Source organism: Erpetoichthys calabaricus, chromosome 2 (assembly GCF_900747795.2).
Source record: "Erpetoichthys calabaricus chromosome 2, fErpCal1.3, whole genome shotgun sequence".
In the NCBI taxonomy this organism is placed as follows: Eukaryota; Metazoa; Chordata; class Cladistia; order Polypteriformes; family Polypteridae; genus Erpetoichthys; species Erpetoichthys calabaricus.
In genome coordinates this window covers 312674618-312691868 of record NC_041395.2, presented here as the reverse complement: position 1 = coordinate 312691868, position 17251 = coordinate 312674618, and the positions used below count along the sequence as shown (strand labels likewise).

Here is a 17251-nt window from a genome sequence, read left to right as displayed (position 1 = left end):
ACAGAAGGCTTTGGTAACTCAAATAACCACTCTGTACCAATGTGATGAACATAAAAGCATCTCAGCATGCACAGAATGTTGAACCTTGAGGTTGATAGGCTACAATGGCAAATAAACTACAGTGTGTACAATTTCTATCAGCCAAGAGCAGAAACCTGAGGCTACTGTGGGCACAGTGGACAGCTGAAGACTGAAAAACGGCCTAGTCTGATTAATCTTGATCTCTGCTTAGGCACACAGATGGTAGGATCAGAATTTGATGCCAGCAGAATGAATCCATGCACTTAACCTTCCTTGTGTTAACAGTCCAGGCTGGTGATGGTGGTGTAATGGTGTGGAGAATGTTCACTTGGCACGCCTTCGGCCAGTCAATGTAAATCAATACCTATCTGAGTATTTCTGTTGACCACGTGTTCCCCTTCATAGCCACAATTTACACATCTTCTAATAGCTACTTTCTGCGTGAAAATGCACCATGTTACAAAGCAAAAGTCATTTCAAACTGGTTTCATGAACATGACAATGAGTTCAATGTTAATCAGTTGCCAGATCTGAATTATGTAGAACATCTTTGGGATGTGGCAGAATGGGAATGTGTGGCTGACAAATTAGCAGAAATTGCCTGATGCTTTCATGTCAACATGGATCAGAATCTCAAAGAAATGTTTCCAACATTTTGTGTAGAAAGCAAAAGGGTGCTCTATCCAGTATCAGTAAAGTGTCCTAATAATCTGCTTGGCAGGTGTATGTTTATTTATTACTTAAAAGAATGAGATGATTGGGTGCCCAAATAGCACAGTGGTTAGTGTCTTGGGTACAACATCCTGGTTTTGAATTGTGTTTCCAGTTATGTGGAATCTGTATATTCTTTTCCTCTGGGAACTCTGGATTTCCTCTCATATTCCTCAAGAACTTAACTGGCACTATACAGGCCAAGTGTGAATGTGGGTGCATGCATGAGTAGGTGAAGGACTGGTGACCCCTGTGAGCCTCAATTGGATTAAATGGATATAAGAATGTGAGGAATGAGGTAAGTAATGCTGTATGACTTTACCAAGAAAAAATCGGGAGTTGTCCCCCTAGACTGCCTCGTATACTCAGATATGAGGATGGATATTTAAAGAGTAAACCACAAGACAATGATATTTTTATATTATGTACATTAAAGAACCATCAACAACAAATCAAATCAAATTAATAATTTATTATACAATTATTTAAAAAGTAAAGTTGAATAAGGGCGGCACGGTGGCGCAGTGGGTAGCGCTGCTGCCTTGCAGTTGGGAGACCTGGGGACCCGGGTTCGCTTCCCGGGTCCTCCCTGCGTGGAGTTTGCATGTTCTCCCCGTGTCTGCGTGGGTTTCCTCCGGGTGCTCCGGTTTCCTCCCACAGTCCAAAGACATGCAGGTTAGGTGGATTGGCAATTCTAAATTGGCCCTAGTGTGTGCTTGGTGTGTGGGTGTGTTTGTGTGTGTCCTGCGGTGGGTTGGCACCCTGCCCAGGATTGGTTCCCAGCCTTGTGCCCTGTGTTGGCTGGGATTGTCTCCAGCAGACCCCCGTGACCCTGTGTTCGGATTCAGCGGGTTGGAAAATGGATGGATGGATAAAGTTGAATAAATCAGACACTGCAGCTGCATGAATAAAAAAGTTTCACTTCCCGTTAGCGGAAATAGCTCAAAAGTTGACAGAAATCTACATTTTGTACCTAATACTTGTATGCAAAATTTGGTTGATCTAAGTGAAAGCGTACTCAAGTTATCGTGCTTACATACACACAGACAGACACACAGACATAATTTCAAAAATGGTATTTTCAGACTCAAGGAGGTCTAAAACTTCAAGACTCATCAAAATCTTGTGGTCAAAGTTTTAGAAACATTTTATAATTGTTTTTCTGTGGCTGTGATTTTGTCATTTCTTTGACCTGTAATTTGGAATTCCTTTGTTTTGGTACTTTGGCCCTATTTTAACCATCAACTTATGTTTTTATTTTGATTACTCCAGAATTTAGGTCTTTTAATATTTGCAATTAAAAAATCTCTCTCTCTCTGTGTATATACAGTATATATATATATATAAAATAAAATATATTTTATATATAAAATACGCTACTGTGGCTGTCCGTTTTTCTGTCCAGGATTTTAAATCACCTGTAGGTCGCAAACCGTTTAAACTATTGACCTGAAATTTGGTACACATGTACTACTTGACGTCTACTATACCCTTTCGGGGTGATGATTGACCTCCAAGGATATTCCTCTTTTTATTTTTATTTTACTGTATAATCAACTCTCAGCAGCGGCCAGCTCATCCCTACCACCTTCGCTATCACTTCCCCTACCTCTTCTAACTTAAATTATTCTTGAGGCAGATTGAAGATTAAGTGAAAAATTAAAGAAAATGTACAAAGTAATTGCAACACAAACACTGACTTAATCAGTTTTAATGTGAAAAGATGCCAACAAAACAAGAGAAGAAGCAGGCCGCTAGGGTGGAGAAAAGAAGAGCCGCTCATGAAACAGCAAGCGCATCAACCTCTGAGCAAACGAATGCTAAACGTACAGAGAAAGAGGATGAAAACTAGGAATGCTCAAGTCAAGTGTATTCACTGCATGTTATCATGCAGTGCACCGTTACTGGTATATATATATATATATATATATATATATATATATATATATATATATACAGGTACTCGTCGACATACGACCTATGCAAGTTACGACTGTTCGACTTTACGACGCGTTTGACTGTTTCCCCCGCCAGCTGTTGGCAGCGCCAGTTTCCCGCACTCTCAAGTCTCGCTATGCAGCAGTAAAAATATACGCAGCAGTGTTGCCCCACGTGTGTTTGTGTCTTGTTGTTTTGGCAATTTTCGATAATAATATAACCCTAACATATAACCCTATTATATTAACACTAATAGCAGCTTTCTACTCAAAACGGCAAACTTGAGAAGCTGCCAGCATCAAACCCAGAAGCTCTTGATTGGGCAGTTCTTAGGATTGCACTACGCAAGCAGTCGCATCAACTGCTTACCGCAACCTGCTTTCTTTTTTCTTCTTGAATAAAAGCGCACTTGTTCTGTTATACTTGTACTTGTGAAAGTGTTTATTTGATATTTGGACTTCAGGCTTCACACCAGTCATTCTCAGTCACACACACCACTCACATCCACATCCACAGTTATCCCAGTCTCGTTCGTGCACTAGTTTTATATACAATCATCACATTCAAATGTTAACAGTTCCCACACACAACTGCTGACTCCCAATCAAGAGCTTCTGGGTTCGATGCTAGCAGCTTCACGAGTTTACCGCTTTGAGTAGAGAGCTGCTGTTATTGTTAATATTATACAATAAAAACATACATTTGATTTACGTCTGTAACAACCGCTGTAAATTTATAGTGCTTGTCAAAGTTAGCGTTCACGCTCGCCCCGATCTGACACTGCTCTTTTCAAATAAAGACGCGCTATAACAGAGGTGAACTCAGATCAGAGAAAACAGAAGCCCTCCCCGCAAGAAATGTCGACTCACAGTGTATGAATGGCGTATGGAAGAAGTGTGTTAAGCGTTATGTAAATACTTTTGCTGGATTTAACAGTGAACAAGAACTTGATGAGATTTGTGAAGAAATAGTGAAACTGTCAAAAGACCTTTCATTGGAATGTGAAATGGAAGATGTCAAGGAGTTGCTAGACCGGGAATCAGGTGAACTTATGAATGAAGAGCTGATAGAATTGGAAGAAGAAAGAGTGGCGGAAGAAGAAACAAGAGAATTGGAGTAAGACGAAGAGGAGGAGGTGCCACAAAGAATGTTCACCACAAAGGGATTGTCAGAAGATTTATCTCTACTGAATAAACTCCTCGCTCATTTTGAAAAAATGGACCCAAATATTGAACGATTTGCGAGGATTGAACGGATGGCACGCAACACATTTCGTCCTTATTGCGAAATTTATGAAGAGAAAAAAAAACCAAACAATTCAGACGAAGCTCACTATGTTTATGAAAAGAGCAACTCCTCCCATCACCCCGTCCGCAGCCTCGCCTGATCTGATGAAGGCGATATCGACAACCCGCAGCCAAGCACCAGTGGTGCCAGGAATTAAATGTACAGTACAGTATTTCTTGTTTTGTACGTTTTCCACATATTAAACAAATTGTACTGTAGTATGCTGTGTTTGTCTTAGAAAGTAAGAAAATGTTGATAAAATATTACTTTAAGATGATTACAATATTATTACCCAGTCTAATATTCTTACCTTAAATTAACATAGGCCGACTTACGTCCAGATCAACTTACAACCAGTCAGTCGGAACCAATCGCAGTCGTAAGTCGACAAGTACATATATATATATATATATATATATATATATATATATATATATATATATATATATATATATATATATATATATGTATATATATATATATATATGTATATATATATATATATGTATATATATATATATATATATATATATATATATATATATATATATATATAAGAGGCATTTCAGTGAAATTATTGTTTTCATTTTTTCATCCCACTATGAATTGTGAGAATGAAAATTTAGAATAAACTGCTTAGTCATATGGTCTTGCCGTGGTTGTAAAGGATTTCCAGTTTTCTGAATAGGCCTGGTGTAAAACAGTGTCATCCTCTTGTTCAAATGGTATACAGCACTGGGTTTGATGTGATTGGTATAAAATGCAATATATTATACTCTTTGAATAGTCATTTATGTAATGAAATGAAACCCATAAAATTAATAAAACATGCAGTGTTTATAAAAATAAGTATGCTGTCCTCCTGTTCAGCGTGCTTTTCTTCTCTAGCTACCATATAGAGGACCCTGACCCTGACTTGGAACAAAGGCTAATAGAAGCATAATGGTCTGGTCCGGTTTGATCCTACGTATCCTTTTTAGTTCTACAATTTCAAAATACAAATCATCCCTTTTCCCTGGTTTGACCAGTATCGTCTGTTTCTGGAATGGGGGTCACTATCTCTTTTTAAAGTGACTTCTTTTCATATCCAGTCAAATGCTCACAACAGAGACATAACAGGTCTTCTGGACACCTGGTGAACTTGACCTTTTATCTGAATTTCCTTTGATCTGCATATCTCGCCTGAGGGTGGTTTGAGCTGGCTATGCATGTCTATGTTGGGAACTCTTGTCAGGCAAAAGTATTCTTTGTCTTGTTTGCAGCTTCTGTCTTTAAAGTGCTCTCTCATCAGTGCATTTAGTGGTTATCTTTCTGCAAGTCTTAAACCCTGGCATTCTGGCCTACTTATACACATTATAAAAATGTCACCTGAGATGCTATGTGACAGTGAAGGTTTAATCTTGCTGAGGAAAGCTGAGACATTTAGGTGAACAGTTCTGAATGCACAGCGTAATGAATGCAGGGAAGCATGAAATCCAAAATATCCACCCATCCATTTCCTAATCCTACTTAATCCAATTTTAGGGTTGTGGGACAATAGGCCTTGGCAGCATAAGTTGAAAGACATTAATGAACTCTGGACAAGGTGCCAATATTTACTGTATATTTAACATTGAATAATGCAGGATGAGCATTCCTAATCCAGAATGCAGGGATTTGGGGTTTTCAAGATTCTGAAATATTTGCATCTTCCTAAAACACTCCCAGTTCCTACAAATTGTGCACTTTTAATCTGCTGGTTGATTGAAGATTGTGATATTAACACAAGATGAGAGAATCTGACAGATCATAACAAGTTTTTCCAGTTATAAATTTAGGTCTTTGGAACATGCTGAACAGGAATCTTGCTTTAGACAGGTAGATAGACAGAACTTTATTTGTCCCGGGGGAAATTTTGCTTTTTTGAGAAGCTCTATAAATAAATAAACAGTCACTATATGGTATGAACATACACCAGAATGACAAAAAGGATGAAGAATTAAAAAGAAAGAAAGCTTCTCAGTTGGCAGTCCTAGTCCTAGTGAGGCATTATGCAGAAACATTGCTGTTGGTATAAAGGAGCCCCATTGCGTTCCTTCACACACTTCTGCTGAATAATTTGTTGGCTGAAAGTTCTCAGTGTTTGTGTGTCAGAGAGAAGATGTTCAGGATTGTTCATAATGGCACTCAGTTTTATTTTGTTTTGTTCTATTTCTCTCCTTTGCTATGACTTTCTGGGGTCCAGAGTGCATACCATAACTGAACCAGTTTTTTTGGTGGGCATCTTTTGAAGTGATGTTACCAAACCCGTCATATTATAACATAGAAAATTGCACTGGCCATCACAGCGCTGCAGATGTCAAGGAAGTTACTACCCATATTAAAGGAGCACAGTTTCCAAAAGAGTAAGAGGCTGCTCTGCCCTTCCTTATATTGTTGCTTTGTGTTCCAAGACCAGTCAAACCTGTCATTAATGTGGGCCCCCAAGTACTTGTTGGAGCACACCACCTCTATATCCACTCCCTTAATAATGACAGGACATAGAGGCTTGTTGATGTGGTGAAAGTTAATAATCAGTTCCTTGGTTTTGCTGATGTTAAGTTGTAAATAATTTGTTTGCACCAAAAAACAACGTTTTCCACTTGACTCCTCTCCTCTGTCTCATTCCCTTTATCAATACACCCCATAAGTGCAGAATCATCTGAGAATGTCTGCAAGTGACATGACCTGCTGTTATATTAACTGCAGTGGGTCCAGGTGGTCTAAACAAGAGGACTCATATACTCCTGAACCATCCTCTCAAAGGTCTTTATGATGTGAGGCATTTTCCAGTTTTGGTTTAATTTTAAACATGATGGCTATCTTTCACGTTATATTAATGTGTTTTATATCATCATTTTGTGCTCTGTTTTTGGTTGTAAGAACTATTATTTTGTTCTCTTTTTGATGACAATGACACCTGTTTCTTCCATATGACTCCTGGAAATCGTGGCGTGTAATGTCAACGGATCACCTCTATTCAAGATACTCATGTGCAGCTGTTTAAGTTTGTGGATAATAAATTAAAACTTTTTGGTAGTGTTTCTTTGATAAAAGATCAAGATTTAAAAGACTTTTGGCTAGGAACATCTTTCTGAGTTTATGTATGGGACTTAATTGTGCAATCATTTGTTTTATAGGTTTTGACGCCTGCTTGTGCTTCGTTAATTTCATCACCTAAGGGGTATTCCACAAAGCAAGTTAAGAGGTACAAGCCTCACTTCATTCGACAAGCTGGGCTTATTGTAATCATTTGTTGTTTAATGAAACAGGATTAGAACAAGTAGCGCATAGAAACAATGCTGTTCTACACCAGGCTAACGATGAGGCTTAGCATAGTGTTATGGCTTGAGAGTTCAGGAAACTCCTGTTGGATGAGAAACAAAACCCCAGGGAAGGATTAACCAAATATAATGATGCTATATACTTAGTTACACTGTCATTTAAATTAATCTGATACGTTCATTACAAGATGATAAAACAAGAAAAGCTATGCTGTCCATTGAAAACACCAGGAGTTAACAACAACAACAAACAATGTGGCTCAAAGTGCTTTACATCAGTGGTCCCCAACCTTTTTGACAGCAAGGACCACTTTATTAGAAGCAAATTTTTCCATGGACCGGTCGGGGGGGTGGGGTGGGGGGGCAGTTTTATACACAATTTACATAACATTTCTATTATTATTAAGTTATTAAGCAGTTCGCATACGTTTGCAACCTGAGATTTTTCTTCTTTTTTTGCATATAACAAAGACATATGCTTTGCATTTGCCATTCCAACAGATTGCACATCACAAACATTAACACTACTATCTTTTTCTTGCGTCTGCCGTTTCTATAGGAGGGTGACAATGAGTTAAATTCCAATGGATGTTTTTCAAATGTTGACAAGCAATAAGCAAAAGGTATCACTGAAAACCACAGAAAACAAAAACAGCAAAAAAAAACCAGTACGAGGAAAGTTCAAAGAAAGAATTTTTTTTACAATGTTTCTGTTTCGGGATCGTTGTGCAAACGTGCACATCTGAGCTGCGACCACAGATCTAACTGCTCTGTGGATGATTCATTCAGGCATTTCAAGGTCACTTCGTTGTAATGAAAGCATCTGCTGAATGTACTTCGTAGTACTGTAACGCGATTTCTATAGACTCGTGTCATATGGGGAAACTGTCGGGACCATAAATATACTTTGTTGTAATGCTCTCTCACCTCGGCCTCTCTCCTCTCTCTGCACCGCTGCAAAGCCAAGCGTTCTGAGAAGTCTGAGTGAGTCTCCGTTGCCGGCAGTTCTTTCGTGACCCAGCTGTCAGACGGCTGCGGCCCGGTAGTGGGTCGCGGACCGGTGGTTGGGGACCCCTGCTTTACATGACGAAGAAAGAGAAAAAAGGCAAAATAAATAATTAAAATTAGGAAACACTAATTAACATAGAATAAAAGTAAGGTCCGATGCCCAGGGAAGACAGAAAAAAAAAAAACTCCAGATGGCTGGAGAAAAAAAAAAAAATTCTGCAGGGGTTCCGAGGTCCTCAGTCGGAAAAGGGTGGAGTGCCCTCTCAGGGTTGGTAGCGAGATCCTGCCCCAAGTGGAGGAGTTCAAGTATCTCGGGGTCTTGTTCACAAGTGAGGGAAGAATGGAGCGTGAGATCGACAGGCGGATCGGTGCGGCATCCGCAGTAATGCGGGCGTTGCATTGGTCTGTCGTGGTGAAAAAGGAGCTGAGCCGCAAGGCGAAGCTCTCAATTTACCAGTCGATCTATGTTCCTACCCTCACCTATGGTCATGAGCTATGGGTAGTGACCGAAAGAACGAGATCGCGAATACAAGCGGCTGAAATGAGTTTCCTCCGCAGGGTGTCTGGGCTTTCCCTTAAAGATAGGGTGAGAAGTTCAGTCATCCGGGAGGGGCTCAGAGTAGAGCCGCTGCTCCTCCGCATCGAGAGGAGTCAGATGAGGTGGCTCGGGCATCTGATCAGGATGCCTCCTGGACGCCTCCATGGTGAGGTGTTCCGGGCACGTCTAATGTGGAGGAGGCCCCGGGGAAGACCCAGGACACGTTGGAGGGACTATGTCTCTCGACTGGCCTGGGAACACCTTGGGATTCTCCCGGAAGAGCTAGAAGAAGTGGCCGGGGAGAGGGAAGTCTGGGCATCTCTGCTCAAGCTGCTGCCCCCGTGACCCGACCTCGGATAAGCGGGAGACAATGGATGGATGGATGGATGGATGGGGTTCCGAGGCCACAAGACCACCCAGCCCCCTCTAGGCATTCTACTTAACATCAATGACCTCAATCAGTCCTCATTGTATTCAGGGTTCTCATGGAAGAATTTGATGATGATGGTCATGTGTACTTCTGGTCTTTAATCCATCAATGTAAGGACATCACAGTGCTTTGATTAGGTGGTGGTGGCGCAGATCACCATCACAGAAAACCGGAGAAAGAACAGAAGAGAAAGTAGGGGTTAGTACGGATTTTGGAGCCACCATGAATAATAATGATAATTAGTTGAATATATACAGCATCATGATTTAACTAAGATGAAGCTATGAGAAAGCATAACAGCAGAAGGCCGCCTCACCACTTCTTTTAAGTTTAGCTCTTGGAATTTGAAGATCTAAGGTTACAATTTGGAGTGTAAGGTGTAAGACGTTCCGAAATATAAGATGGAGCAAGATTACTTAAGGCTTTGTAAACCATAAGCAGTATTTTAAAGTCAATTCTAAATGACTCAAATTATTGGCTGCACAAGACCATGATGCATAGCAGTTCAATGTGATGCATTGCCTATAAAATATACTGTAGCTGCGTTTTCCCAAAGTTTCCAAAATTCAGCAGCTCTTAACTCAAAAAATGGGATTCAACAAAAGCCTGACGCACAGAAATGATTCCACAGACAAAATATCTTCATTTTTTAAAGTTTAGTTAAGTTTCAAAGTAAAACAGTTCACACAAAAAAAAAATTAAAATAGCAAAAAAAGGAAAAATTATAATAAGAAAAATTTAGTTCTAAGCTTAATCTTGTTACATCTAAAATCGTTACTAAACACTTATAATTTCTGAACCATTTCAAAACGGTCAGACAACTGTATGCTTATCCCATTTCTAAACTTAAAATGGGTTTATCAAGTCCCTCTTTACTGGGACCTGTTCTAAACAACAACTGAGCTTATTATCACACTGTTTCTCAGTTACAATAAGAAGATTCTATCTCTTACTAACTTATAGGAAGAAAAGACTATACCACTGTCTATGACTATGGAAGAAATTATACTCTATTCAACTTAAGCAAACATTATTATGAGTTTAACTCAAAACTTTAACTTTCTAAGACTGGCTCTTACATATACTATTAGAGAAATACTGAAGGATTATTCGGGTAATTCAGCAGTGAGGTTGTTGCTAGTGTAATGCAAATTCTGAGTATGTTTATTCACTGTTTGCATAATAGAGTGACACTTGACAGGTTCGTTTCCAATTCCCTTAATTTCCATACAATTTAAGTTGCTTTTATTTTTCCTTTTTGAGCTTCATGAACATAGTAAATTACCTAGTGTCAAGTAACAGGAGAAGTGAGCTGGTGTGACAGGGTTCCACGCAAGCCACTGCCTCCGATTCTACAGGTGTTGCCATGTGTGCACCTCTGCAGGCGTTTTACTGTTTTGCCATCAGGAGCAGCTGTCAGAAATGCAAATAAGGAAAATATACAAGCTGAAGTAGCCCTTCTAATGATAATTTGAAAAGATAAACTAATCTGTAATTGAAGTCACACATAGTTTTTTTTTCTGTTGTAAGAGAGATGAGTTTGAATATTCACCTGTGCTTTTCAGAGGAAGTTTGTACAGCACATACTATTTGAGATCTCTGATAGAAGATTGAGCTTTCCTGACAAATATATTTAAAGAATAAGTCTGAAACCTTTCATGACTGGCTTTTATATTCCTAAAAGACAGGAATATTTTTGACTTTGATATAACATGTCATGCTGTGCGTCTGCTATGTTAATGTATGTATGTGCTCCACTATGTGTGTCAGCATGATAGTTACCCTGGTGACTGCAGTGTCTGAATAGAACATGAAGCATCCGATCATGCAGATTTTATTATCGAGCAATGGAGATCAAGTAAGGTCAAGTCAATTTTATTTATAGAGCACATTTGAAACAACAGGAGTTTACCAAAGTGCTGTAGTTTCCATAAAATACACCAATAAATATGTGGATCCAATAAATAAATATACCAAAATATATAAATAAATTAAGAATAGTACTCTCAAGACAAGTTTTAAAAGCTAAGGCAAAAAAAGAGGTTTTCATACTGGCTTTAAAAATGCCCAAAGTTGGTGCTGACCTAATATAAAAAGGTTGACTATTCCAAAGCTTAAGGACAGCTATTGCAGTAGGCAGGGTACCCTCTGAGCTTAAATTGAGACCATGGCACAACTAATAACTTCTGGTCAGAGGACCTAAGTGATCATGAGGGAGAGTGAGGGTGTAAGAGGTCAGTAAGATAAGAGGGGGCCATCCCATTCATAGACTTAAAAATAAACAGTAAAATTTCAAACTCAATCCTGTAATGAACAGGAAGCCAGTGGAGAGAAGCTAAGACTGGTGTGATGTGATTCTGTGTATCTGTTAGGAGCCTGGTACCAGCATTGTGGACAGCTGAAGACGAGCAAGGGATGACTGATTAACGCCAATGTATAATGAGTTGCAATAGTCAAGCTAAGAAGAAACAAACACATTAATTAGTTTCTGAAAATCAAAGAGCCACATTCTCAAGATCGATCATTGTCATTTGGAAATATCAAAACACAGAAGTTGTTGAAACATTCATCTAGTTTCAAGGACAAAACCACAGTTATAGTCATAGCAAAGCAAACATTTATTCCATTACCTTTTCCCAAAGTATTGGTTTAATTTTGCCTCAGCACTATTCTCTCAATGGTTCTTTACTTTAAATATTTAAAGTTTGGACACTTCTTAATTCAAGCAGCCATCTTTAATACAAAGGCTACCACGATGTTATGGGTCACGTGGCATAGACACTTTGTTCCAGTAACAGTGTCCATAAAACAAAAGCAGTAATATCTCAGTTAGCAAAGTAGATGCATTCCAAGACTTTATTTCATTATGAGAAACTTTATAATCAAAGGTATATATACCATAGGAGACAGATTTTAACAAGCCTTGGGAAATCATTGTTTATTCCACAGCTGAATCTGCTTTGTCTATTCTTGGCTATACTCCAGTGCCTCTGTTGCGGCTCTGATCTTCTATGGCTCCTTCCATGAGTCTGCTTCAACAATATCTGCCTGGAACCTCAGTGAGGACCAGAGGAAACAACATCTGCCTTGCTTTCCCCAACACTGGGAGCCAATCCAAGACTTACCAGTTGCCCACATGCATAGCACAATAGATTTTAGCAGAGGAGAAGTGACTCCTAAGTGCTTGCAGATAAGTGGTCTTTATCCAGGCCCCCTCTTTGACACTCAACACCATCTCGATTCATGTCCTGTTGCGAAGCCCAATGATTCTGTTACATTACATCTGTTCTCTCGAGCTTTTAATCTCTTTAAAATCTGCATTTCAATTCCTTTACATAATTGCTTACTTTTCTTAATATATTGACCAAATAATATTTATTACTTAATAAAAACAGGATGTCTACAGCACACATGAAATAAGTAAGCACTCATGTACAATTACTTCATGTTTTGCGGCACACACAATATCAACGATATACCAATGACTATTTTATGTTTCACAATAATTTCCACAACTCTCTAGATGGGTACTTGAACTAACACATGCACCACTGCCCAATTTATGGAAACGTCACTTTAATGGAGCAGCATTTTCATTAATGAGATATTACTGTTCAAGAAAATGGCCACATATAAAATAATGACAGAAAATACAAAAAATTAAAAATGCCTTAAAAACCAAAAACAACAGCAACAATATTTATTTATATTGTATGTTTTCTTACAAATGATGTAGCTCAAAGTGCTTTACAGGATGAAGAAAGAGAAAAAAGTCAAAATATAAAACTAAGATTAGGCAATACTAATTAAAGTAAAAGGCCCAATAAAAGTAAGGCCCAATGGCCAGGGAGGACAGAAAAAACAAAAAAAACTCCAGATGACTGGAGAAAAACAAAAACAAAATCTCCAGGGGTTCCAAGGCCATGAGACCACCCAGTCCCCTCTAGGCATCCTACCTAACATACAGTAAAATTATCTCAATCAGTCCTCATGGTTTTCAGGCTTCAAATGGAAGAACTTGATGAAGATGGTCATGTGGACTTCTGGCCTTCAATCCGTCCATGTAGGGACATCACAGTGCTTTGATCAGGTGGTGGTGGCGCAGATCGCCACCACAGAAAACCGGAAATAAAACAGCAGAGAAAGTAGGGGTTAGTACGGATTGTGGAACCATGAAAAATAACAATAATTAAATGCATATACAGAATACTGCGGTGGGTTGGCACCCTGCCCGAGATTGGTTCCTGCCTTGTGCCCTGTGTTGGCTGGGATTGGCTCCAGCAGACCCCCTTGACCCTGTGTTCGGATTCAGCAGGTTGGGAAATGGATGGATGGATATACAGAATATCAGGGTTACACTAAAATGAAGCAATAAGAAAGTCATGTTAAAATAATGAGTTTTTAGCAGTTTTTTAACTGCTCCACTGTATATGAGCATGATATGGATGAGGTCTCCAGGACTCTAAATATATCCAAATCTTATTATGTGATATCATCTACTGTTAAATTCTGCTCCGTACTTCTAAAATTTTTATTTTTATACTGTATTGAGGATTTGTTCTATTCTGTGTATTGTATTGTATTGTATTTTATTGACCCCCTTCTTTTGACACCCACTGCACGCCCAACCTACCTGGAAAGGGGTCTCTCTTTGAACTGCCTTTCGCAAGCTGTCTTCCATTTTTTCCCTACAAGGGTTTTTTTTTGGGGAGTTTTTCCATTGTCTTCTTAGAGAGTCAAGGCTGGGGGCGCTGTCAAGAGGCAGGGCCTGTTAAAGCCCATTGCGGTACTTCTTGTGTGATTTTGGGCTATACAAAAATAAATTGTATTGTATTGTATTGTATATGCCTGGCGAATTTCTATCGGTAAGCTATTGCAGATTTTAGGTGCATAACAGCAGATGGCCACCTCATCACTTCTTTTAAGTTTAGCTATTAGAATTTTAAGCAGACACTCATTTAAAGATCTAAGGTTACAATTTAGAGTGTAAAGTGTAAGACATTCTGAAATATAGGATGGAGTGAGATTATTTAAGACTTTGTAAACCATAAGCAGTATTTTAAAGCCAATTCTAAATGACATGAGTAACCAATGGAGTGACATCAGAACTGGTGTGATGTGCTCAGATTTTCTTTCCTAGTTAAGATTCTAGCAGCTGCATTCTGCACTCGTTGTAATCAATATATGTCTTTTTTGGGTAGTCCTGAAAGGAGTGTATTACAGTAATCTAGCCGACTGTAACAACAATGTAAAAACAAATGCTAAAATAAATTTAAAGACATATTCCTGACAGTGAAAACATGAAGACAACGTAATCTTGAAACCTAGAACAAAATCCATGTATTCTGTGTAAAGCAGGCCTGTTTCAAAAACAATCCTTGAACTTTTTTAGCCTTGTATCATGAAGCATTATCCTGCAGAAAAGCCCGTTCCCAGAGGAGTACACTGCAACCACATCTGATGACAGTTCAACCTTCAGTCTTACCCATTCTCCTACATACTGTACATGTCCTTTGCTACCTTCCTTCGTGTTTTTAATAGAAATGATGCTGTCCTTGACTGAGAAAGGAAGGCATACTTAATAAAGGTCTCACCCAATGATTAGCCAAGTACATCTACAGGTAGAACTGTCTCATTGCCACAATAAATGTGCAGCTCTCAGTTGCATCATACACACCACTGAGATCATAACATCAGCAAAATCTTAAAAGTGCCATGCAGAACGACTTAACAACTGTTAATAGTGTATCTTCACTGTGTCTTTCTTCAGCACCCCATATTGTCTCCCCTCCATATGACATCTGGAATGTTACTGGAGAAGATGTCATATTTGGATGTGAAGTTTTTGCCTATCCCATGGCTTCAATTGAATGGAGAAAAGATGGCAGTGAAATGTTCTTGCCAGGAGATGATCCTCACATCTCAGTTCAGGTAAGGCGCCAGAGTTGTGATTGTTTAACATATTTTGATTGTTTGTTGACAAAGCAGTAGTTCAATTCAAAAAGTTCAGAATGGAAAATATACCAGTCTTGTCAGGAAATACTTCTTACCACAGGCAGCTCTTTAAATGTGTACGTTTCTGGAACTGAAAATAAATGAGGAGTTAGATTTCATACCTTGTGGCTTTAAGGCAGCATACCATACCGATGACCACATGACTTGGTATTCCAGCCCAAAATTATAATGGAACCTCTAGCATAGCTTGTATAATTTTTGTAATATATATAATGGCCACCACACGTTAGAGTGCATTGGATCCTGGTATCTGCTTTTGTGGAAAAAAGCACCCTGCCCTGAGAAAAAAAGTATATAAAAACAAGGGAAGGATGACTATTTTAATTAATATGAATCAATTTGATAAATGTACTCACTTTGTCTACATAAAATAAGTTTCTTTTCTTTTTTTGAAGAATTGCTTGAATGTCAGAAAAAAGAAACATCTTGATTATATGGGTTGATCAAAGGAATAGTAATTAACCAGACAGTCGTTAGTCAAAAGGACTTTTTACCAAAATCAAAGCTGAATACTGTGGTTGACTGAAGAACTGCAACTCTAAAGAGAAATGTTGTAGTGCCAACCCAGTCATCCCATTAGAATTAAAGGAAAAATATCAAACAAAATACGTGCTGTTTGGCACAAAATGGAACAAAATGCTTCTAAAATCCAAAGGAGCCTGGGAAACAGCAAATTTAAAGTGTTCTTCTGCAAGCTGATCCCTTGGATTATTCAGTGTTATATATTTTCCTATCATGTCTCCGGTCATATATAGTCTGATTCTTTGTGAACCTCACTTTTTTTCCCATTTCTCACTAATGGTTTTTACATGCCTATGAACCACTGCATTCATCATATTAGTGCTTGAACATCTGATTATGAGATGATTATGACTCTGGTCACAAAAACGTACAGTATTTTGTCAATAGGTATGCTTAGTAATCCTGAGGTACATCATTAATACTCCAGCTCTTCTTTGAACTTTTCATCTGCATTTCCATAAAAAAAATCTGATGAGCATACCAGGAGAATCACAACTTACTAACCATTAGCCCCTTATAACAGTGTTCAGAAGAGAGAGTTTCTCTCACAAAGTTGTAAACCCCAACTAATTAATGTCTGTCACCCAACTCCCAACTCCCAACTGCACCAAACTTGAGGTCAAAAAACTCATCAAAATTCTTGAAACCTTAAACCACAAAGAAGCAAATAACACATAAAGATTGGCTGTTGTGGAATGATCTGTCCTTTGTATAATATATGCCCCCTTTCGAGACAGCTTTTTAACTCTGGGTGAAGACTCACCACTTTATTATAGCACACAATGACTGGTGTCGGCTGATATTATTTCATCTCTGTTTTTCCCTCCAACTTGCAAGGAAAACTTGGGGGTTGGTGACGAATTAGCAGCTTCGGCCACTGTAAGAAACCTCACACTGTTCCACACAGCTACACTCGGGTCCGAGGTGGTTTGTTGTGTGCTGGGTGTGCAACACGCTGTATCAGTGCATGCTCCTAACCTCTCTTGTTCTGTTTTTTTTTATTAATTTCTACAAAATATAAGTATTACAATAATTATTATAATTTATAATAATTATATATCATTACTCATCTACCTCTGTTCTGTTTCTTTTCTTTGTGTTCTGCTAAGTTGTTTTCTCGCCAATGGGAAAGACATCTGAAAAACTGTGAGTCTCTGAATCTAAAGATAAAAGTATCTTGTTGTCCTGTTTGACTACCCAACACAACTTATTCAAAACAGTAGAATGCCCACAAGGGGTGGTGGTCTGTAGGCCTAGGTTTGCACAGCGGTGATTGTGTCTTTGACTTTACTTGTTGCAACTGACTGTGGGCTCCTCCGGAGATTTATTTTCTCCAGTTATGCTGCTGATTGGAGTTTTTGTTTTCCTCTCATCAACTGGCCATATTTTAATGATAATATCAATAAACAAAAACTGTTAGGTTGTCTTTGTGTTTATCAGTTTGAAATTACTTTGTTTAAAGTGTGTCTAAACTAATCT

At 38.6% G+C, this 17251-nt stretch overlaps 1 protein-coding gene across 1 annotated transcript in view; it reads left to right on the top strand.

Annotated features, from left to right (window-relative positions):
- LOC114647261 (kazal-type serine protease inhibitor domain-containing protein 1-like) overlaps positions 1-17251 on the top strand; it is a 93054-nt gene that overhangs the window by 54131 nt on the left and 21672 nt on the right. Inside the window, exon 3 of the mRNA XM_028795915.2 lies at positions 15006-15166. Coding sequence (XP_028651748.2) covers positions 15006-15166 — 161 coding nt within the window. The remainder of the gene's footprint in view (positions 1-15005; positions 15167-17251) is intronic.